The 25,379-nt window shown below is 36.0% G+C and overlaps 1 protein-coding gene across 3 annotated transcripts; it reads right to left on the bottom strand.

Annotated features, from left to right (window-relative positions):
- Nucleotides 1–823: 823 nt before the first annotated feature.
- LOC113231268 (tudor and KH domain-containing protein homolog) lies at nucleotides 824–24,479 on the bottom strand. Of its 3 annotated transcripts, none has more exons than XM_026465500.1 (13): nucleotides 24,252–24,479; nucleotides 21,389–21,607; nucleotides 20,775–20,932; nucleotides 19,187–19,343; nucleotides 16,202–16,359; nucleotides 14,313–14,426; nucleotides 13,083–13,181; nucleotides 10,736–10,867; nucleotides 7,824–7,938; nucleotides 7,065–7,194; nucleotides 6,344–6,444; nucleotides 5,794–6,095; nucleotides 824–1,584 (listed from the first exon to the last, which is right to left on the bottom strand). In XM_026465500.1, exons 1-12 carry the CDS (start codon nucleotides 24,439–24,441, stop codon nucleotides 5,794–5,796), a joined length of 1,875 nt encoding a protein of 624 aa, XP_026321285.1. In that variant the 5' UTR covers nucleotides 24,442–24,479; the 3' UTR covers nucleotides 824–1,584. The 3 variants fall into 3 exon arrangements, with proteins under 3 accessions (XP_026321285.1, XP_026321288.1, XP_026321287.1); XM_026465503.1 differs by having other exon boundaries at nucleotides 19,217–19,343; XM_026465502.1 differs by lacking the exon at nucleotides 824–1,584 and having other exon boundaries at nucleotides 5,517–6,095.
- Nucleotides 24,480–25,379: the final 900 nt, after the last annotated feature.

Raw genomic sequence — 25,379 nt, 5'->3', positions numbered from 1 at the left:
CTTTTAAATTACTACCTACAACTAAATCTACACATATAGCGCTGCCCTTTAACAGTCTAACTCGAAAGTCAGCCTGACGTTCAGTAATGATAAATCCTGTTCACCTTCGAAAGCTAATCCTGAGCTATATACAGTAAATTGTTTTGCAAATGAATACGATAAAGAACAAATTTGATTACGTGAAACACCCCCCCAGGTGCTCTACCTAAATACATAACTCAATTTCACTCGAGGTGTTGGTTGGTTCTTGTTTGTATAACTATGTCCAATTATAAATTATTAATTTACAGGAGGGCAAGGGTGCTGGTGAAACTACATGCACATGGAACTTGTCAACTTCATATTTCGGGGTGGCGAGCGCAGTGACAGTGCCCCCAATTGCAATACTGCGTAGTATTGCAATTGTTATGGATAGTCGTGTCGCTTGCCAGCATGTGTATGTAATGTCAAAAAAAAAATTTTATCCAGCGCGTTAGAGAACTTTGGCATATCGACTGTGAACTGGCAATCAGTATTATCTCAATTTTGACAACTTTACATTGACTTTACAGGTGAAGAAAAAAATCTTTGCGTCATTTATATACCATCTGGTTTATTAAATAAAAAAACGTAGTGTATGTGCAGTAAAAATATTTAAAAACTACGTATTTTTATTTAATAAATCAGGTGCTATATAAATGACGCAAATAATTTTTTTCTTCACCTGTAAAGTCAATGTAGTTGTCAAAATTGAGATAGTACCGGTTGCCAGTTCACGGTCGAATTATGCTGAGTCAGCACCCTTTCATAGCCAATAATTTTGTTTTTACATATTGATTTTACATTTTACATATTTTGACATATTAGTGAATAAGACTTATGTATGTATTTAATTCAGGAAGGTTCTTTTCCAAATTTGTCCTATCTGGAATCAAACCTGCTAAATCACCAAGATCTTCAACTGAGAACGTCACGTTGACAATGAAGCTAGACAATTAGGTACGAGATCCTACTTTTTATTGTACAGAAATTAACTTTTCTTAGAATTTTAATACACTACATTTAATATAGCGTGCAATGAAATGCGTAAAACATTTCAACGATTCTTAGTTTCAATCATCATAACCGGGGGAACGACCGTGTTTTGCATTACATTCTACAATATTTTGTATAAGTACTGTTCCTGAGCTTCGAGTTTTACTCGCTTTTTTCGCTTTATCCCACCTACTACACCATAGTGCACCCTTATTAATAAAATGACGAAATACAAAAAACAATAAATGCGAAAAAATGTTTGAGAATCTAAGAAAATTGATTAAAAAAATGTTAACGTGGCACCAGCCGTGAATGCCATTTGATTATTAATGAATAAATCTTACGAGATGAAAATATGTTAGTTTTCTATCACCTAGTATATTATTCATATTAATATTTCCCAAAAAATTTCCTTTTCATTTTGGTCACTTTATTATTAAGAGTGCAATATAACGCCACCGAGTTCAGCGAAGTCAACTTTTCTTACCAGGGTTATCTTCTATATAATACATTGCTTACATAGGCCGTTGTGGTGTTGGTGGAGGTTCTATTTTCTTGATAATTGGTGTTCTGAAATATGTTTTACTTTCATTATAAAACAATTCCGTCAACCCACAATGTTTGGACATTAAAACAAAATAGAGCCGATAAGTTGTACCATCGTCCCATATGGGAAGCCGAAATGGTATTTATTAAGTTATAGTTAAACGGCGACTTTTACCAGCGAAGCAAACGCGCGATTGTATCGCTACACTTGCGATTTATAGGCGATTGCATCTATACAAACGCGCGATTGCTTTGATGCAATCGCCAATAAATCCCAAGTGTAGCGATGCAGTCGCGCGTTTGCATCGCTGCTTAAAATCGAGCGCGTGTGTAAAGGTAGACGATTAGCGATTGCATCGCGTTTGCATCGCTGTTAAATGTAACCGCTCTTACAAAGAATTAAAGGTTTTATATATAAGCGACGATGTCAGATCTCCTTTTAAAATTGTGATTAGGACAATAAGTGCCCGTCACTACATATACATAGTACCAATATGTATCACAATCCCATAATCACAATTTATCTCACAATACACTAAGTACATGCCATAAATTTAAAATTGCAAATGAGATTACATATAATTCTACATACGTTTACATACATAGATTATATATACGTAATATAAATTGGCATCACTACAAACATACTACTAGGTAAGTAACACTCCAATCTTCGATATGCAAAAGATAAAGATAAAAGCGTAAAATATACATATTCGGCCGACGAATTTTATACATCACTCAACAAGTATACCGCAGGTTTAAGGGCAATATCGTTTCAATTGCACAGATAAGTTGGAACACAAGGACATAAATTCTAAAAGATTCTTTACCTGTGCGCCAGTAATTAGTGATGCGCGATTGTGAATGGTTTCTATATTCGACTCGCTAGTAATTACTCATCCTGTCATTCGACTGACAAATTAGTGATCTACTCTTTTTCGTATTCGAATGGTCTGAATGACCATTCATGAGTAAAGTACCGGCACGCTATGATGGTCGTTTTGACAGATTAACAATAGTGATGTGAAATCTCAATTCATTATCGAAAAAAATATATTCTAATGCGAGGCGCATCTATAAGTTTTTAGATTTATAACTGGCATTGCAAGGGGTACCTGATTAAAGTTTTAATGAAACGAAAATAAAAATGTCGTATCGTGATAGTATTAGATTTCATTTTTAAAAATTTCGAGTTACGAAAAACAAATACCGAGTTATGTCGTCAAATTATTTAGTAGCAGTAGAGCTCCTTATTAAAGAGTGTCCAGAGAAGTACTGCCACCTTACCTATTTCTGCCGCCAAGCAGTAATGTCAGCATTACTGTGTTTCGGTTTTGAAGGGTTAAGGGGGCTGGTGAAATTACAGGCACATGGGACTTGTCAACTTACGTCTCAGGGTGACTGGCGCAGTGGTAGTGCCCCTCAGATCTTTGCAATTTAAAGCTCTGAGTGGCACTGCAACTGTTATGGACAGACGTGTAGCTTACCACCAGGCGCACGATTGTTCGTCCCATCAGTTGATGTTATAAAAAATATATTCCACAAATTTTACTGCATGTCGCTATTGATAACAATGTACAGCAATTAACTCCTTCGACGTAGTTATGAATTAATACGAAATTTGATGAGCGGCCAAACGTCAAAACGGCCATCATAGCGTACCGCTACTTTAATCCATATTATCTGCTTAGCCCTTTCTGATATATATATATTAAATATCGTAAATGTTACGGGAACAGGGATATTTTGAAATGGACATAGTGTGTTCTGCGTAGTTCAAACGTAATAATCATTCGTCTCGAGTCGAACGACTGTGATTGGATTCGACTAAGGCGTACGATTGGCCCGTTCGAATGATTAGTATTAGTAACATTCAAAGTCGCACATCACTACCTGTAATATGTATAATGATATTTTTTACCTTATTCTTAAAACACCTGAAATGTATATAACCTTTATTAAATGTTTTTTTTTTATAATACCATGAATACAGTTAGTTCCCTTTTTGATACTACAAAATGAACTTTAGTTCCTAATCTAAAAATATCCAAATTCCTTGAAGTTGCAAATACAATAATACATTTGAAAGTTATGTTAGTATGAAAAAATAGAATTCTAAAAGAAGATTACTTAATGCGAGTAAGGTTAGTTAGTAATATAATAGGGCCGATAAATTTACATTATCGTCGCCTCACTTTATCAAATTCGTATCTTATTGAAGTAACTGAAATTAGCAGATGCCACAATTCAGCAAAATCATATCTCAAAAAATGTATTTTATATACAAAATTACCTGCTGTTTTTACATAAAGTAAAATTTTATAACTTTATCAACTTTTACAGTAAACCCAAATTAACACCCTTATAACAACACCAATTAACAAACTTATAATAAATTTTAAAAAATTCGTAGTTTTGTCATCTCCGGAATAATCACGTATATAAGGTACGTGTTTGAGAAAGTGAGGCATCGTTATACCATCAGTTACACAATAAATTAAGACCATCCAACAACTGCATAACCCATACTTTTATCACTTTTCTTAAACTAATCACTGTTTTATAAAAAATTAAGACAATCAATATCAAGTCGGCTTTCAAATAGCGACACTTATCTATCGATAGACTACTGTAGTAGACGATCGCCACGTGTCGATCTACAGAAGTAGTCTGCTTTTTACATATTTACTCAATTACATATGGCGATCGTCTGTTGCTTACAAAGGATGATGACCATTACTGCCCTCATTTTACTTAGCATGTCCAGCAAATTCGTATTTTCAATTATTCTACATTTATTAAAGCTACATTTTCGATAATAGTCTAGAACCCACTAAAGCAGCAGTTTATTTTGAATAAAAAAAAGATTATTTGTAATTCTGTTGCATTTCCGGATCAGTATTGATGGCGACGAATGGTGACAGATTGCAGTTTATTATATTGTGCTCAGTGTTGCCAGATGTGTGAGTTGCAATATACCTTATTTTTAAGGAAAAATTGTGCGACAGATCACAACTATAAGAGCTTCCCTACTGAAGCGCAACTGGGTATTTTTTCCCAATATTATATTAATATTATACTTATACATGGAATGTAATTGTACTCTATTTAGTTTGTTCGATTATTAGACAGTTATTTAGAAAAAGTTGCTTTTTAAATTACTAAATATATAAAAATTCGCTGCTTTAAATGAAAATCGAGGAATAGATTCAGAATCTAGGTCTTATATGCGCCATGTGTAGTTTATGGACATTCCACATTGACCTAATGCCAGTTTAAAGTTAGAACATGCCTCCATATTGCATCGGTCATCGTCCTTTACTCGTATTGTTTGAGCACACGTGTAGATAGTTAAAAAATCGAGCAAATCTGTAGGCAGGCATTTTATATGTACGGTTAAGATTATCTATTAATATCAATACGATTACGTCTTATAGTATCGAGTTGACAATGTAAATGCATAACTACATTGACTTACAATTATATGGACGTCGGGTCCGCGCTAAAAAGTGTCCGCACTTGTAAGGCGCTAAAATCGTATACAGAGCGCGACACTCCGCTTTAGTCTTCATTTGTTCTACGGATAGCGCGATACTACGATGACATAACAATTTAAATTTCGAATAGGTTGACTTGGGACATTTTTTTCGTGGTTTTTGTATTAGACCCGTCGTCCATTTATTTGTAAGTCAATGCATAACTATATTCGATTTTTAAACTATCGATGTCCACTGACAGTACTACCTATATCGATAGATATGCGACACTAGACGTTCTCAATTAGTTGAACTCTGGATTGCGACTAATAAGCGTCATAATAACCTATTTGGTAATAAGGAATATTACTGCCTCTGTGACCAAACAGTTACCATGCTGGAAGGCCCCGGGCCGGGAGAAAGATTAGTATGGCCTACATTTATTTCTCTCGTGAATTTGGATGAAATTTTGTTTTTGTCTATGTGTGTGTCCATGACACCCGCGATACAGAGTATCCCTCTAATGCGGGGCTATGAGTGTACCGGCGTTATTTTATTATTAACGAATTACAATTGATAAACGACTTTCTTAACAATTTAATTATGTACTGTGTTGTCAGGGTGAATAAACTTGAATTTGAATGAAACATACCTTCAGTTACGTCGAATAGTTTGATACCCGGTATCTCTTTCTCCATGTGGCTCAACCAATAGCACTACGTTTTAACTTTTTATACGTAAAACTACCACTTACTTAATTATGCAAATCCGTTTGCGAATGCGTCAGATGCTCTAAATTGCCATGATGGGAGTCTATTCTGTTCATTTTCGCTTTCAGAACGTCTGAACCCGACAAGTTAGGGATTAAAGTGTCATTGGAACCTTCTATATCGAGTTTTGAACGTTCTTTATTGAGGAAATCGTGAGAACCGTTGACATCTGTTTTCTGTGCTCTAGAGTTGGAGTACGTTAAGTCGAAATTCGATATCGATTTTGGTTTGTCGCTCGATTCGAGGCCAGAGCCGAGGGATTTTGAAGATGCAATCTTGTCGTTTTCTGGAAATAATAAATTGGACGAATAATGTGGTGATGATTCAAATGAAACAAATTCGACTATTTATTGCAACAGTCAGTCGATAGTTGATTAAATATTTAGCTCGCAAAACTGTTGCGCAATGGGCTGTAATTTTACTTCGACAAAGACAAGACTAATATAATTGTGATTTAAATTCAGCACACTCTTTTCAGTCAATAAAAGCAATCAAAATGTTTCAGACAAACATTCTACTGATCATAATGGTTACCTTTGTTGGTGCTGGGTGCCGGCCGTAGAATGTCGCTGCCATCGTCCTTATGGTCCTTGGGCATAGAGGTCGCTCTCGCGCCGCCAGCCATGTTTAGTATTCTGTCACATATACAATATAACTACTACAATATAGCTAATACGTTGGGCAAGGTATCTCATGCCGTCGGTTCCCAAAAGGTCCATTTTTTTTAAATTTGGTCCCTGTGATCCTACACACCTCGACAAGTAGCTTTCAGAGAAATCCTGGACTAGGCGAGAGACGGTTCTTGTGGGCATTACGCGCGGTAAATTATACTTAACTGTCACAAGCAGACATGGGAAAAAACCCAATCAACTCGCCCGGGTTTTAACCAAGTTTGTTCCCAAAGCGTCGGGTTTTAGTCCATTTCTGCCCAAAATCGTGGGCAGAAACGGCGAATATGGATTACGGAATAATTCCATACTTATTACAAATTTCGATGTAAAAACTATTTTTTAGACGAATGAGGCAACTCCACTCCATACGCACTTTGCAATCCTATGGATTCTCGCTACTAAGAATGCACATCACGATTCGATTTTTACGAAAATCGATACAAGTGCATACGACCTAACGATTTTTTTGTATCGAATTATTTCAATGCGTTTTCAAGCGAACCGATTCAAAAGTAGCACATTTGTTTTTTGCGTGTTGATAGGTTTCAGTGTCGATTCCCGGCAAACAAATTTGCATTACGAACCTGGAGTTGCCAAGATCACCGAAGGGGGTCTGCGGCGCCGGGGGGCGCGGCGGAGAGGAGCGAGGGGAGGAGGGCGCAGCCACAGCCCAGCCCTCTGCTATTAACGTCGCGCCAACGTCTAGTTCGCCCTCTGCAGCACAGACAAAATGGCCTATCAAACTCTATGGCCTACGTGAAGAGCACTACTTGACTCAAGCATCTTCTGATTCATGATTTTCTCGCTTCCGTGCCTCATAGTCGTAACCAATAGCCATAACCAATAGTGTTCCAAATGAGTAGATAAATGTCTGTCTACATATAGACTTTAGTGGCAGTAGAGCTCCTTGTGAAAGAGTTCGTCCAGGGAAGTACTGCCACCTTACCTATTTCTGACACCAAGCAGTAATGTCGGCATTACTGTGTTCCGGTTTTTAAGAGTTAGGGTGCTGGTGAAATTACAGGCACATGGAACTTGTCAACTTATGTTTCAGAGTGACGGGCGCAGTGGCAGTGCCCCTCAGATCATTGCGATTTAAAGCTCTGGGTGGCACTGCAACTGTTGTGGTCAGCGATTGCATCGTTGCTGTGTAACCGTGTGTAACAAACAGTGCGACACAAATAGAACGACGTTAATTTGTAACAGCGTCTGACAGCGTCGTACAAATTATATTTTTTTAAACGCGACAAAGCAATAATTACTATTGATAAACGATTTTCTTAACAATTTAATTATGTACTGTGTTGTCTTGGTAAATAAACTTGAGTTTGAATGAAACATACCTTCAGTTACGTCGAATAGTTTGATACCGGGTATCTCTTTCTCCTTGTCGCCTTCGACAGCCGCCGTCTTCTTATACGTGCACGTTCGAGACACTAGTGGCTTCCATCTCGCCACCTGAAGCGTACAAAAGTTTAAATGTGATGTGGAATTTGTTTAACTAGTCCGGCTACTCAATAAAACATTTTTATTAGAATATCTATTTGGCTCTGAGCAAGTTAAATAAAAAAATTGGGTGTTTGTAATTGAAAACAGTTGTGTGGGTATAATTAGCGCCATCTAGATTTCCGATGTCAAGAATGAGCCATTTTTCAATCCGTTTTTCAAAATAATAACGGTTAATATTATTTAATTTTATATGTAAAAGGGACAATATTATCTGATCCTCAACGAAACAATTGATCTATTGGAAATGTGCACTTTTTTCAATAAACGATTTCTTTTTTGTTTGATATATATATTATTATTTTCCACCTATATTTTGTTAGATGATATGCGGATAAATTATAAATGAAGTGCATTCTAGGGAACATTATGTTTAAGCAAACTAAATTAATATTTGGTATTTAAATTTTTTTACCATTTGTCTTTTAACAATTGATGACATTTAGAACTAGTATATCTTTTGATATTGATCTCCTAATAAATCTTGGTTGCTTGGTTGTGCCCTCCATTCAGTGGGTTAGGTTAGTATATGATAAAATAAGTCAATTTGCTTGCGTTTCCCAGCATATTTTCAGGTCAAATTATATTATAATTAATTGTAATGTTAGTGTACAAATATAAGCTATATAATATAAAACTTAGTTTTAAAAATAAGTATCAAAATTTCATTTTTAATGCTCATTTGTCTTAGTTTTGAGGCCCAACATAAAACTATCAAAGTTAATTTATATAAATCAAACCTTTTTTGGGTAGCTCAGTACAGATTAAAATATCCATCGATTTAATTTATTTTATGTCTCAGAGAAAGAGTATTAAAAAAATCATTAATCAATCAATCAATTAAATCAATTCAATTATTAAAAAAGATGACCGTTTAGATTTTTTGCCTGCAGCTTTTACAAATTTAAAATGATCATTAAAATATATAGGGCGCACTATAAGTTTCCGGAACTGGCCACTTACATAAACATTATTTAAAAAGTAATTACAACATTTTAAAATGGAACTCTTTGGCTGTAGAATACAGTTTGTTTCATCTGACTGTCACTTGTTTTTACTTTGTGGCGTCATTTTAGAAATTGGTTGTCTACATCACCATGGATTTAACTCGTGAAAATTTTCGTAGTATGATTTTCTGCGACTTTGTGTAATTGAACGGCTCAGCGGAGCTTCGCTCGGCTTCAAACTGCTTTTGGCAATGAAGCACCATGCAAGACGACTATTTATAGCGTTCGTGTGAATCTCAGTGACGAATTTCGTGATGGTCGCCCGTCCACTGCTGTGAACAACAAAAACATCGATGCTGTGCGCTGTATGATCAAAACAGACAGGCATATGACATACCATGAGATTCGGGCATCTTTAGGTATGAGTCAAATACAATCAATACTACATATATATTTGGGTGTGAAAAAGCTGTGGATCTGTGTGGTCTCGGTGGATCCCACACAATTTGACTGAGCCTCAAAAAACAGGTCGCGTCATTTGGTGCAATGCCATGCTTACCAGATTCAACGAAGGGGCGTCAAATTTGGTGTAGGACATAATAACAGGTGACGAAACATGGATTTACAGTTACGATACCAAAACAAAGCAGCAATCGAGCGTATGGGTCTTTCGAGATGAGCCGAAACCAACCAAAATGGCGTGCGGACAAAGTGCCTCTAAGCGGATGATTGCTTCTTTTTTTAATATAACTGGACATGTGCCCTACTGTTGCTTTTAAGAATCGTTGTACCGTGAATAGTGATTGGTACACGACTATTTGTTTGCCGGAAGTTATTGACAAACTCCGCAAAAATAACAGTAAACGCCGTATCATCTTGCACCACGATAATGCCAGTTCTCACACGGCCAGACAGACGAATGAATTTTTGAAGGTGAACAACGTTGACCTTATGAGCCATTCCGCGTACAGTCCGGACCTGGCACCTTGTGACTTTTATTTATTTGCAAAAATTAAGAACCAGTTACGCGGTCAACGATTTTCATCACTTGAAGAGTATGAAAAATATGTTTCAGAGATTGTGTTGAACGGAGAATATTTTAAGACACAATAAATTAATTTCTGACCATTTATAGCAATTTTTTCTTATTCATTCCGGAAACTTATAGTGCGCCTCACGTACATGCCTATCAAAATCCCCTTCTGTAACCGAACGGTTATCATGCTGGACTGCCACGCAGAGGTCCCAGGTTCGATTCCCGGGCCGGGAGAAATATTTATATGGCCTACATTTATTTCTCTCGTGATTTTGGGTGCAATTTGTTTGTCTATGTGTGTGTCCATGGCACCCGCGACACAGGGTTTTCCTAGTGCGGGGCTATGTTGAGTGTGAGCGTTATTCCTATTTATTTATTTATTTATGTATATTATATTTGGATACTTCTGAGATAGGGGCGTAATCTTTCACCTAGAATAAACAATATCCAAGATATACGCCAGCGACAAACTTCAAGAAAGAAAAATTCCTTCGATCTGATTGGACTCGAACCAGCGTCTGTGCCTCACCGTGGCCAAGAAAAAATTTTCCACTAATATGGTACCAAACTGATGGAATATTTTCACAAAAGTAAAATGAATATCATTGTAGTAAAAACATGAAGATTACTAATAGTATTCTTTACAACAACAGCTCCAACGTATCGGCATAAAGTTCTTTTTTTACCGTTCAGGTACAGGAAACTAGAAACGTCTGTTCAGGAGCTGGAATTGATCTTCTCGCTTATGACTCGTTATCATAAAGACCTGCGTGAGCTGCTCGAAGCGTTCGACCGCCTGTGGGTGCCATTTGTCCCAGCGCTGGCCCGAAGCTGTCAAGCCCACCACGTCCTCTTCCTTGCCTGCAGGCTTCACACCCGCCAGGAAGCACTCCATCGCCTGATGTACAACCGAAAACTTCTTATAGCTCAATTTATATAGCGGCAGAACGGAATGGAAGCGAATTTTTGCAAGAAGAAATTGTCGCAAGATTATGGCTCGTATCCAGTTTACGTTACACAATTGAACATAAAGTTCATTACGTTCTGCTGCTATACAAATTGATCCTAACACTATATTCTTATCTTTCAAACAAACAACTTTTGTTTTCAGAAAACAAGAAAAAAAATTGACTTACAAATTAATCTCATTCAAGTTTGTGTACAAAAAAACCAATATGTTCTTCGACTTGAATCGCAAATCGTTACCAACAAACATCAAGTATATAACCAGAAATAGACACGAAATAAGGGTCATCGATCCCTGGCAACTCATCAGTCAAATGGTATTGATATCAGTTTTAAAAATCAACTATCGTTTGCGATGAAATCACAAATTAGAAAGCTACGTACAGCGCCAACAACTGACCTGTGTACGTCACAACACAACATCTAATTACAAAACAAACGGAATCACATTTCATCGGTAATTAAATATTAAATTATGTAATTTTTCAATTATCGTCCATTATAGCAAAGCTCAAGTTAAACAGGTCGATTTGAAGTGAAACGGTTGACGACACCCGTTAATTGTTTCGAATTCGGGCTGGCCAATCGGAGCGCAGTTTGGTTTGGCAGAATAGTTTTCAAAGAAATTAAATGACATAGTTTCTATTTCTGGTTATAGTGTGTTGATTTGCATTCTCGCCATATTTAAGAAATTAATAATAGAAATTATGCTAAATCGTCTAAAAATATTTAAAAAATTATTCTGTTCAATATTCTGGCTAATTGTATCCAGAAAAGTTTTTCAAAATTGTCTCGCAGCCATATGCACCACGCAAGGGCAGTGACCCCGCCACCCGCTTCACCGAGCGATACGTAATCTTTCTCGATCGCTTATTTATCTATTTTTTAAATTATGATTATTAGTATTGTTATAATTTACTATTTATTTACATTAATTAGAAAACTTGACTGAAAAAGGTTTTATGTAACTTAAATTTGGTACTTATCAACTTTAAGTTACAAGAAAGTATTGCTAGAAGCACCTAGCTCCACGCTATGCAGAGATTAGCACGTGAGTTTCGTTTCAACATTAGACTCCACAACTTTGAAAGCAGAAACTTCGACACTCGTATCCTTCGCGTAAACTAAACGTTTCACGTCATGCCATAAGAATAGACTTGACGCACTTGTACTACTAACTCTTATTTACATACTTAACCACATCGAATTTCGTGACAGACTAGAAACGCAGTTAGTGCGGGAAGCAAGGTCGACTCGCGCGCTCGATACGACAGTAACCCGCCGCCGTTGCTACCCACCCCCGCCACCAAATAGATCTAAAATGCGTCTTTCTGCACATTTAAGGTCATTGTACAAAAGGTTTGCAAGTGCCGATGCCGTGCAAGTCAATGACCTTTGGATCAAATTTGTTTACCGCAATTAAATTTTAATTTACGAATTATTTTTTTTCGATTTATTTTTTTAGTGATTTGGGTTCAGTTTCGGATTTAGAATGACCTCTGTAAATATGGCGAGAATGAAAATTAACACATTGTATACTCGATGCCAACAAAACAGAACGCGAACGAGTGTGACCAGCCTATATTTTCAGGATCCCTAACTCGCAAACAAAAAATTCATTAAAAATAATATTTAATAAATAATCATATTGGTTGTTCAAAGACATCTTTGCTCTTTTCAGGTGGATAAAATGGCGTATTGCAATGCTTTCACGAAAATGTCAAACTACGTTTTTCCCCAAATCGGTGCATGAGATGTTAATGGGGGTCCACGAGGTCCACGAGTGGAATAGTCCGCATTACACAGATTAGTACCTACGTAAATACATAATACTTTCTTATAGTAGACATACTTATGAAGTATTATACTTATAAAGTATTAAATTATCTACGAAGTTCTTAAACATTCCACAATAAACACGATATTCGGTTACATAAATGTATAAAACTCATTTTTTTTTTATAAAGTTAATCATTACCACTATGTCAGCTGTCAAATGACAAACATTTGAAGTTGATGAATTTGTAACAAATCAATAGAAAGACAGTCTATGCAAAACAAGTTTTTCAAAAATGTTACGTTTAGAATGTCGTCTCTTTATTTTATTGAGAGAGAGAGAGAGAGATGAATCTAAGCTCAGTGTTAACCTGGAAGCGCAGCCTGAGCAGATCGGCACGCAGCTCGCAAAGCTCGTGCGTAGCCACGTATTCGCTATCACCGTAGTCCATGTAGAACACGTCTGCTACCTGCACGCAATGCAATACATATAATAGTTATTTATTATGCAAGGCTGCAAAGTTGTTGTTTGACGCTAGTACTTGTATTGGAACCTGAGCAAGCGAAGGAGCCTTAGGTCATCCTGAGCGTAGCGAGCTGCCGAGCGAAACACACAACTTTTCACTTCACTATAGGGAGGAAAATGGTAGATGAAAAAAAACAGTTGAACTATAACAAATCAGTTGAGTTCCTCGACGAATTAAAATAACTCAATAAACAAAATTAATTATCGTTGTCAATTTAATGTCAATAATAATAAGAATAAAATAAACTAACGGATTTAAATTACATAAATAATGTACGACAAATCGCGTAGTTGAACGTGTCATTATGTTTTTTTTTCATCGAAAGAAGTTAGGTTAGGTTAGTCACCACAGTCCATCGTCAAGTTCGAATTTTGCGCGCAGATCGCGCAGATTTCGAATGAGAAAGAAAGCTTCTCCGAGCTAGTGAGGTGAAAATATAATTAAATGTTCAAGACAATTCTTAGTTCATTCTTAAAACGACCGAATTAATGAATAATAGAATGAAATATTCTTTACTCCACATTAAGTATTATTGCAGCAAAAGTAATATTTTTATTATTATTGAATTTCATGATGTCTCATCACTCATCACCTTGATATTCATATATTTTTTTGTGCAACAACTCCACCAGGCTCATAATTATTAATACAAAGAAAACGGTGTCGAAAGTCGAAAAAACCCAATACATAGATCCATAACAGACACAGAAAAAATTTGCTCAAAGTTTTCTTTAAATTTAATTTGCATTTTAGAAATGGAAACTATTTTTTCGGATCTAAATCGCGTATATTTGTTTTAATCAAAGCCAATTAAGAAAAATTAAAAAATTTGAAAAACAAATATACGTGACTTAAATCCGAAATTCAATGTCCGACAATCACGAAAACCTAAAAACTTAATTCGTTTATTAAGAACTTAATTTGCATTGTTTAGCTTATTTTTTATTTTACATATTTTTCAATTCGAATTTTTTTTAAATTAACTTTTTATTTCTTCGTCGTTATTAAGCCCGTATCTTGGTATAAACGGTCGTACTTTGGTAATATTTAAAAACTACATAGAAATAACTGTACCTGTTGCGTGGCGTCAAACTCGTTAGGTCGTATATCGTGAACTCGGGCTCGGTACCAACGGCCATCGTGTCGGAATACCGCCGCCACCACTTGCCCGATCGACACTTCCTTCAACTGCAATGCAATTAAACCTGACTGTGTTCATAATGCATTAACCTTTTGACCGGCATCGACAAAAACTAGTTTCATTCCCTAGACGCCAAGCCTTTATAGTAATGTGACATGTTATGAATGACATACTTTATATTAATTCATTTCTCCTAAGTGAAAGAACATAACTGAATATTAAATGCAACTTTGAATCCATACTTAACTAGAATATACAAATAACAAATGGAATATCTTAATATTTATTTCAATTGAAAATAAAAGGTTTCATTGACGCTTTAAGGCGTCATTGGCGTACATCGAGTATGTAACCAGAAATAAGGGCCATTCATACCAGGCAAATGGGTCTTATATCATTATTAAATATCAACTCCATTCAATATATCAATATCCATTATAGCAAAGCTCAAGTTAAACTGGTCGATTTGAAGAGAAACAATTGACGACACCCGTCAATTGTTTCCAATTTGGGCTGGCCAATCGTAGCGCAATTGTCATCGTAACGATTTGGCAGAATAGTTTTCAAAGAAATTAAATGACATTCGTCTCTATTTCTGGTTATATACTCGATGTTGGCGTATCAGATAAGTTAATGTAAGACGCTTTAAAGCGTCCACGGCGGTCAAAGGATTAATAATAATATGCCAGTTGCTTGGTATCAAACTAAATAATTCACTGTACTGTGCATACCAAAGCAACGAAATTAACCCCGGGGTGTCCGACGTCTGTCGGAAACAATTACTGTCAAATAAGTAAAACTCGACCAAATAAGAAGATGCATGATGCAAATGGAGTTTCATATTTCACATTGTCCTCTGATTTAGTCGAGTGTCATTTTTAGTAGCAGCAGAGCTCCTTGTAAAAGGCTCGTCCAGGGAAGTACTGCCACCTTACCTATTTTGGAAGGTCTGGTGAAATTACAGGCATATGAGACGAGAGTGGCGGTGCTCCTAAGAGCCTTGCGATATAAAGCTCTGAGTGGCACTGCAACTGTTATGGATAGGCGTGTCGCTTACCACCAGGCTCACGACTTGTTCGTCCCGTCACTTGGTATTATATAAAAAAGAAAACTTATTTGACAGTAAAGGTTTCGGACGGATGTCCAAACCAATTTAGAAGAGATGTTTCTAGTGCCCACAGTGCTAATCGCCGATCCACCAAAGCTAAGTTGCCGCATAATTTCATATATTTACAATTACAGGACACTGGGAATACATGATTGAACCACTTGCAAAACAGTTGAGAATACCCTGTATTAGCAATGGGACGAGTTGTATTTTTTTTTCATCTCGAGTTACTCGAGTGGACGTGACTGCTAACTCGAGTTGCAATTCTGACATATCAACCGCGAGTCGCGAGTAGAACTCGAACCGACGATTCACCGAGCTGGGCACGATCGGCCGACCGCGACTCAAACTCGAGCTAGCTCTCGTTCACAAAAAGTACCTCGAGTTGTTGTGGTAGTAGCTCGAGTTAAATAAGTTGACTTGCCCATCGATCGCCAGTCGAGCGTGATCGGAAGGCCAACGACGCGCTGTATGAATGAAGTATTCGGCTCGGCGACGGGGCGGGTATCAAACCGAGTTTGTTCGAGTTCTTAAAAAAGTAACTCGAGTTGGCTCGTTGTGGTAGTAACTCGAGTTAATCGAGTTAAATAACTCGACTCGCCCATCGCTACCCTGTATCACTACCTGCACGAACGTGGAAATTGAATCCTTATCTAACGCTGCAGAGGTTCACCTACCTTGGTAACACTGTACAATACACAATACTGCACTTACGGCATGGTTGGCGCGGTTGTCCTTGTTGTTATAGTATTCGGTCATATGCTCCACCAAGTCGTCCAGCTGTGCCACCTGCGGGCCCACCAACTGCACCCAAAACCGTGCAGGAGAAGAGACCGCTGACACGTAAACTTCAATACTCGCGCCCGCTCCTTCTGTATATGTATATTAAAGCTTTATTAAAAAAACTTAACAGGTCTGTTTTGACACTTAAGTTATTGCTATACAATTTTATGTATTTAAAAAGTAGATATTAAGTGTCGATACAACCTCATATGGCTTTGGTTGATTCTGCATAACAGTCAAAAGTGTTGAATCAATCACTTCGGAAAAAAATATAGTAAAATTGAAGATATACACTGATTATTATACGGTGTGAAAACACGATTCTTAAAAATTGTCGCGATAGAAAAAAGAACACAAACTTACCTCGAAATTTGACAAGAAAACCGCTGTATTCAATAGGTATTTTACATATACCAACATTGACTCACAATTATATGGACGTCGGGTCCGCGCTAAAAAGAGTCCGAACTTATAGGGCGTTAAAATCGTATACAGAGCGTCATTCACGCTTTAGTCTTCGTTTGTTCGACTGACAGCGAAGCAAGCAAAATTAGACAGTACTGCGCTGCCCTGATAAGCCGAAAAGCGCTATCTCAATCGGAGTAAGTTTTGAGAAAATCGACTTTTTGTAAATTGCATTTTATGTAATTGTATTGTATTTAAAAATACTTCTTAGTGGTTTTTTAAATGTTTTAATTTAGATAGCGCTATTTCTATTATACCATTAGATGCGAAATTTTTATAGCTATTGAATGGCATAAAAAAAACTAAAAAGGCGTAACTCAGAGATAGCGCCATTCGGCTTAGCAGGGCAGTGCGATGATATTACAATTTACATTCAACGTTTTAGCTTTTTCGTATTCCTTTACATGTCACTACGTTTAAATAGGTTGACTTGGGACATTTTTTTCGTGGGTTTTTGTATTAGACTCGTCGTCCATTTATTTGTAAGTCAATGTATACCAATGATTTTTTTGTATCAACTGAACTAAATAGTACACGTATAGTATACGATATACATTTTCCAAATGGCTTTAATTTCGTTTGTAAAAAAATAAATTCCGAAATAAAGCCAGTGTCCCTACAGCTCGACCCAAGCATAATGAACGGTATTAGTATGGGAAAAATTTTAATTCGAGCTCAGGTAGTATCGACTCTTAATATTTCTTGTTCCCCAAATTCAAAGCACAGTAACCGCAAAAGTTTCCCTTTATTATCGTCTTCATTGACTTACAAATAAATGGACGACGGGTCTAATACAAAAACCACGAAAAAAATGTCCCAAGTCAACCTATTCGAAATTTAAATTGTAATGTCATCGCAGTATCGCGCTGTCAGTCGAACAAATGAAGACTAAAGAGGAGTTTGGCGCTCTGTATACGATTTTAGCGCCTTACAAGTGCGGACACTTTTTAGCGCGGACCCGACGTCCATATAATTGTAAGTCAATGATCGTCTTAATCAAACATTAACTTCTGGATGCAATTAACTGGGTAACCAGATGCAATACTTTTTAAATTCACCAAGTTTATAATTTGTTTACACGAAACGAATCTTAAATGCGGCTTTATTAAATAATACAGTGTATAGCACTCCAAAATCCCTCCGTGCAACCATTACCATAAAAACATCTTCAGTAAAAAAACATACAAAATCAAACACAATAAAACAACATAAATATGTACAAAAACAAATCAACGGATACTTTGAACTAACTAAAGTATAAAGAAACAGTGCAAAGTAATTCTATCATATAAAATCAAACTACGTGCATAACCATAACCAATCTAAAATACACGAAATAACCTTAAGAATGTGACAGTCTTTCTTGAGCCTTTTTTCTACGTCGCGTTTGATGATAGAAATTTCTTATTAGAGATAAATTTCATAGCATTCAAACTTGTATAATATATTAATAATGTGTCAAATAACCACACTAATTACCTGATGTCGAAAGTAGAAAATTTGTACTATAAATACCACAGCATCGGAATTCACTCTGGGACACTACCCAGCACACCCAGCCCAGAAACACTTTAAAAAAGTTCATTTATCAAATTGGTCCTAACGGGAACCTCCTCTCCCAGCATCTACAGTGACAAATTTGCAGAAATGCATAAATAGTAAATGTTATGACGTTTCAATGATTAATAAATGCATTATCGTCTTCTTACGTATTATTTTGACAAACGACCTACCTGTACAGTGCTAAAGTACGATCTTAATATTCCAATATGCTGTTAATTTTTAGCATACAGTTTTGTTACGTTATATGAAAGGCGTAAGCGCAATTAATGTACAGTCGATAGTCGATGGAATATTTATCGACTAAAATCACTAACTAACCGATTGTAAGCTGACAACCTGTTTGCTCATTGGACTGTCGTTTTACTGAGTTTTGAAAAAGAAAAAGTGTAACTAAAATGTTTAAAAAAACTAAATAAAGTAATAAATAAGTAAAAAAAAATTACTAATAATAAAAATAAATCGGCCTGAATTACCTAAAATCAAAAAGCCCTTTTCATATGTTAAAATATCAAACATTGAGCTGGGTGCTCTGACATTGCCATAATGTGAGAAAAAATAATATAAATAATAAACAAATAAGTGTACAAAGCAAAACACTTTAATAATTTAATCTTTGATAAAATGGCTACTTGATTTCAGTAGTAGAAAAAGTGGGACATAAGTAAAATCTTATTACAGTAAAAACCTGTAAAATTTTAGTAAAAACTGTCAAATTTAGTAAAAAAAAAAATTCCAAATTTTAGTAAAAACTTCCAAATCATAGTGAAAGTCCAGCAAATTATAGTAGAAATTTTAATCATAGTGGATAGTAATAGAACTTGAACGGAAGAAATGTCGAAGCACCCAACAAAGTCTAAATACAAACTACATGCTGTTAGCAAGTCTTACCAGGCCGCTTATACTTGGGCTTGGGGTCACCTGTGGCTTCGTCGGGGTGGTCTGCGACGGCCGAGGCAGAGGCAGAGGCCACCGCTGGTATAGGCTGCGCATGCCGCGGACTGCGTTTTGATTGCTCGATTTCTCGACGGCATTTCTCTTGGGCCACCTGCGTATTTAAAGGGTGGTCTGGGATAGAATGCCAAAAATCTAACCCGGTGAAAACAATTTCTTATTTTTTTTACTTATGATATTAAGTGTTGGGACGAAAATGTCGTGCATGGGAAACGACAGGACTGTCGATAACAGTTGCAGTGCCACTCAGAATTTAAAATCGTAAAGATCTGAGGTGCACTGCCTCTGCGCCCATCACCCAGAGACACAAGTTGAAAAGTCCCATGTGCCTGTAATTACACCAGCACCCTTCCCTTCAAAACCGGAATGCAGTAATGTAGCGAAGCGCGACCATTAATGCTACTAATACTAATCATTCGAATGCACAAATCATTCGCCTAAGTCGAATCCAAGCACAATCATTCGACTCGAGTCAAATGATTAACAATACCGAATGCCAATGCCATTCGGTCGGGTGCACGAGTCGAATGATTATTATATCGGAACACCTCATTCATCATGTCCATACCAAAATATCCCCCATGGGGGGAGACAGAGCCTTGGAGCTGACAATTTGAAAAGAAAGTAGTGACATCTTTTAATTAACACCGGTACTATTTTTGGGATTGCCAGGCTTTCTATACCATTATTGTTTCAGTTATTTTACCTAGGTAATGACTGGGATTTTTCCATACACTATGTACGTACATAAATTGTTAAAAAACTTTAGAAAATTTACCATAATGTTTGTGACTGAAAATTATATTAAAAAAAGCTCACCATAAATGAAAAGTTATTTTTCTTTTACATCTGGTGGGCAATTTTGATTAGTTCGGAGCTGATAACATATTTTTCTGTCAATGTCACAAAATGGCTACCGCGTCTTGCGTACAATGTTTTTCCCTGTGCTGTGTCTTATTGTACAGCCGGTGTAGAACTGTTAATCGGATTTTGTCTGGGAAAATAACTTATATAGGGGACGAAGAAATTAAAAATAATGCTGCAGTATATTATAATAAGTACAAACATTATAAAAATAAGAAGTAATCAAATAAATTTGTCTTTTATTGTGGCCTTTAACACCTAATGTTTTGTTCTAATTAACTAATGCTGTAAATGGCAGACTAATGTCTTACAAATTCATAAGTGACATTTTGTCTTTTACATAATTAAGTTAGAACAAAACAGCAAACAAAGTATATTTCATTTGTAAGTATTACTAGAAGCAATCTATCTGTAGGTACGCATATTTATGGGTATATACGCACGAAGTTGTCAGTGATAAAAAACAGATGGTGCTTCAAAATCAGTTGGCATGAATACTCACGAGAGGGCTCTCTTTTCCCCTATATAAGCAATACTCTTTGAGTGTAGGCATTTACGCGCCGAACAGGCGGTAGTTGTTCTACTTGCTGTTATTATACTATGGTACAAATACTCTTTTCAAGAGGTCTATATTCCGCTTTAAAAAGTTGGTAACACTTACACATGTCTCAATAAGCTTCTTGGCCTGCGCGATCTGCTCCTGGGTGCCTTTGAAGGTGACTAGGCGTTGGGTGCTGTTGTCATTGGCGGCGTTGCCTTCAATCCTAACGCGCGCACCACTACGGTGGCTTATGTCGTTTATGTTCTCGCCACCCGTGCCTAAATTTTTTTATTTAAATGCCGTGACAAAATGTTAAAGTTTTTAAGACAGTTTTAGACAGCAAAAACAGACTTGGGTTTCAGTTCAAAACAGTGAAGGGCAGTGGGTTAAAAGCCAATTAACTCGCCCGGGTTTAACGATCTTTTCCCAATTTTTTAGATTTTAATTTATTTTTATCTTTATCATTACATTTTCTGTCTACTGAATATACTGTAATTTTTATTTCAAATTACAACTGTAACAAATATTGTATGTTTTTGGTACATTATGACAAATTTACTATTTATTTTTGTAGCCTGGTTGAGGGATTAGTTAAAAATAATATGTGTGCAACGTAAAAATTGGAAATATCATCCTATGTGAACTATAGTTCAATTCCGTACATAATAATATGAAATTAAGACACTTTTGTCGTGGTAATATGAGAGAATGTTTGAAAGGAAAACGAATCTTACCAATAATTCTGCCACATGACCAGTTAGGCACAACCAAGCTGTCCTCGACAATAACAGGCTGCAGTTTTATAAAATCGTGGATCATTGTCTCTGCCAGCTGCGTCGCGTGGCTGCGACCTCGAATGATGCAGACGTCGTAATCTTTGTCGCTAAACTTCTTAAAATGAATCATGACATTGGTTTTTTTCTCTATATCCTTGACGTTAGAGCCACTGCGACCTGAAAAATAGAGACATTTGTCATGCATTGGTTAATGGCGAACGTCTTAGACATCAGGCATACTTCATGAACTACGAACTGTTAGGAATATATTCCCGACGCTGACCGACGTGAGCTAGTTCTTCTTGCACCATCTTAACAGTCATCGGTCTTTTTAGTTTAATACTAACTAAGAATTGTCTGCGTTGATAGTTCACCTGTCTTTTATTCATAGTCCCTTCGAGACCACGTGGAAGTTGCAATATGTCCGAAACGTCGAGGTAAATAAAATATGTTTTATGCGTGAATACGTCCCGAATTAAAAATCAAATAATGTCTTTTATTCAGTAAGAATGGTGCGTGCGGGACAATTAACGATCTTTCACTGCTTTCAGTACAAGTTCGAGTGAGATCACGAGATGCACGACTGAACGTAACCAGCTCGTTTTAAGTCTCTGAATACGTACTTTATATATCGTCTGTTTAAAGGTAAAACCACGTAAGTGACATTTTCCACAAAGTCTTTAATTTATATAGCTATGGTAGGAAATCACTATCTTTCTGCAGGTGAAAACTCAATAACAAAAAAGCTACAATTCAATAAGAGTTTTATCTGCAGAAAGATGGTGATTTTCCTACAACAGGTACATAATTTGGAGATTTTTTATGGAAAATGTCACTTATGTGAAAATGTCCCGTCACTTGATGTTATAAAAAAATGTGTACATATTATACATATAAGTTTGTAGAAAAAGTGTTCATATATTTTGGTAGGTATGTATTTTATCTGTATATGATAATAATATCAAACAACCTAAGCTGTTTTTTTAAAAGTATATTTATAATTAAGAACGAACGCAGAAAAATTTTTCGTCGACCCTGTGGGACTTGAATCCACGTCATGCTGCACCGTAGCATTGCTCTTACCAACTAAGCTATGGGTCCAGTTACCAAGCCGTCGAAATTCTCCTGTTTTTGTTATAAATCTTTGTACTGCTTTCGGCATTCGTCGCCGCTAGTGACATCTAGTGACAGATTTTTTAATAACCTTCTCACGACAGCCGGAACTTTACAGGTATCACAACTGACGCAGAAGTTGCTTTTCAATCGAACGTATTTATTGAGATTTTTTGTAAAATGACTCCACTAGTTTTATTACGATTATGAATATAAAAATCGAAGACAGAAATTGTTAATACTGAAATAACGAAAGACATTTTAATATTGGTTAGTAGAAGCGAAAATTACACATGATTGTGTACATTTCTTTATAATTTTTTTCATTAATGATCAATTATGTAATACTATTTATGTTCTTTTCTTATGTCATGTTTCTTTTTTGCTTTGAATACTAGAATTTGCGGCGTCCATAAAAATCTTTGGACGGAGTGACGTATTCGATGGCGTAATTTAACGATCTCGCATCGTATGACTCAAGTATACTTTTATAACTCTTGTCAATATTATGTGTGTCTGAGAGGCCGCAGTTGTAAGGTGTAAACATGTCCTGGATTTGCAAAAAAAAAAGTGGCAGAAATGTTGCACGTCCCATATCGAGATGAGTAGAGAGTAATACCGTCAATATAAAAGAATGGCACAAACTAAGCCTACACCCAGAAGTGAGTGGGTTATTGTTATGATTTCAGTTGAGTTACCGATGGTTAACACTATACGCGCTATTTGGGAAATGATTTTTTGCCTTTTTGAATTTAAGTAATGAACTTATGAAAATGGATTTCGATCTGGGTGCTTTGGGTTAAGCGCCCAGCCGTAATTTCTTTACTGTGGTAGTCGTAGTATAGAGACTAGCCGACATTGAAACCAGATAATGGTGATCTGGAACATTATTATTTTGAATCACTGTGGTACACGTTCATGGGTGATGGGTCTATGGTCGGAATAGGGTGTTCCAAATTAATAGATAAATGTCTACAAGGAGTGGGTAAATCACTAAATATTAATTAATTACTTTTTCGGATTCCGGATTCCCGGAAAGTTTTACTGCATCGTAGGATAAAAATATTCCCTTGAAGGTGAAGGACTAGTTATCTACTACATTACAATTACTTTAAAATCCAACTTCAGCTTCCTAATAGTTTTATCTTAAGATGCAGTAAAACTATTTCCGGAAATTTGGAACTTGATAAAGAAATTATTAATATTTGGTGGTTTTAACCACTTTTTTCGCTCCATGTATGTATATTATGCAGACTTTATCTACACTACACATTTGGAACACCTTCTACCGAACATTGGTGATGAGGTAGCATAGGCGGAACTGGCAGCACACTACCTGACTATTGCATACTGAGATGACGGTGGACGATCACTTTTACAATTATTATTATTACGAGTACTTGTATAGTGTATCGTATCTATGTGTGTGTACATCTGCAAATAATATTTCATGGAACATCAATTGTTAGATAAGACAAAAATTTATAAGCTTGTAAGCCATTATCTTATGTGTTTAATAATAATTAGGTAGGTAACATAAAAAGTAGCGGTATGTTAAGGAGATTATACAGATTGTAGAAAAGATTATAGTTATGTAATAAAATGTATAAAAATAAATGTTTTAAATATAAAATGGAAAACCTTCTGGTTATTATTTATTATATTAAACATAAACTGGTTAACTTGAGAGCAAAAACACAAAACTCACCAATCAGCGCAGGTACAATGCTCTTAGGCACATTTATTTCAATGACATTTATCCGTGACGTTTTAACTGATTTTTTTTTGGATGAGGTATCATCTTCTTCATCTTTTTTAAAGACGTAGTAGACCACGAATGCTGTCACTGAGACTAGTGACAAGCCTAATGCCACTGGCACCAGCAGTTTGGAAGACATGTTTCTGAAAAATTCTAATTCCTTTAGAAAACTATGAGGGGATGATGAGAGAATGGTAATAAATATTGTAAAGACAATAGTTAAACATTATTGTTGTAAATAGAGAATTAGTTTCTATGTATTTCATTGGGACTAGTAATTACAGTCTCGTGAAAGCAAGACCCAGAATGAAAGGTGATATTGTTTTCATTTCAAAACTCATTCTCTTTTTTTCTCAATTTCTGAAACTTAGGGCTGACATTCCAAAATATAATAGAATTTGACATTTCTGTATGATTTTCAGACTGACTAAGTCATACAGCACAAATTGTCTGTATTTAGTGCTTAATTAAGGATGACTTATGGTTCTTATCTGAATATATAGTTTCATTTGAAGATGGAATTCCAGAAATCGGTACTTTCTTTTAGAAGTATTTTTATCTGCATCCTGAAAAATTACATAGAAAGTGCATATGAAATTCAGTTTAAGATGACAATATTTAGCAGTTCACCATTACATATAACGCGGCTCATATTTCTACTGAAGCATTTAGGAAATCCATTTCAACACCCGTAATCTTTTTTATGGCAGTATTAAAATTGGATGATGCATTGGTATACTTTATACTCAGAAGCAATCTTCAAAAAACTGTGTGTGAAGCATCTATAGTCTAAGGCTGCAGTAGAAGCATTTACACTTTAGAGCAAGACAATTACAAAGATAGACAACAAACTTAAAAGAGTTTTAAAAATGGAACATTTCTTTATTCCATACACAACCAAATCACTTGAAATTGAGTACTTAGGTTTTCATGATAATTAAACATTGGAAATGAAAGAATTCTTTTTAGACCTAAATCATGCAAATTTGTTTTCTCAAACAAACAGGCCTTTACAAGTAAAGAACCCAAAATATTGGTTTATTTGTATACACAATTTAGATCCAATTTCCAATATAA

The sequence above is a fragment of the Hyposmocoma kahamanoa genome, unplaced genomic scaffold (assembly GCF_003589595.1).
Source record: "Hyposmocoma kahamanoa isolate Upper Pololo Valley unplaced genomic scaffold, ASM358959v1 65, whole genome shotgun sequence".
NCBI lineage: Eukaryota > Metazoa > Arthropoda > Insecta > Lepidoptera > Cosmopterigidae > Hyposmocoma > Hyposmocoma kahamanoa.
Note: the sequence above shows the minus strand (reverse complement) of the source record. Positions and strands in the feature narration are given on the sequence as shown.

Bases quoted from the DNA above. Each gene is read 5' to 3' on its own strand.
- LOC113231268 (XM_026465500.1), bottom strand. From the start codon at position 24,441: ATGTCTTCCAAACTGCTGGTGCCAGTGGCATTAGGCTTGTCACTAGTC. The intron at 21,608-24,251 runs GTGAGTTTTGTG...TCTATTTTTCAG, and splicing joins CATTGTACCTGCGCTGATTG to GTCGCAGTGGCTCTAACGTC. The intron at 16,360-19,186 runs GTAAGACTTGCT...ATACATATACAG, and splicing joins GCCCAAGTATAAGCGGCCTG to AAGGAGCGGGCGCGAGTATT.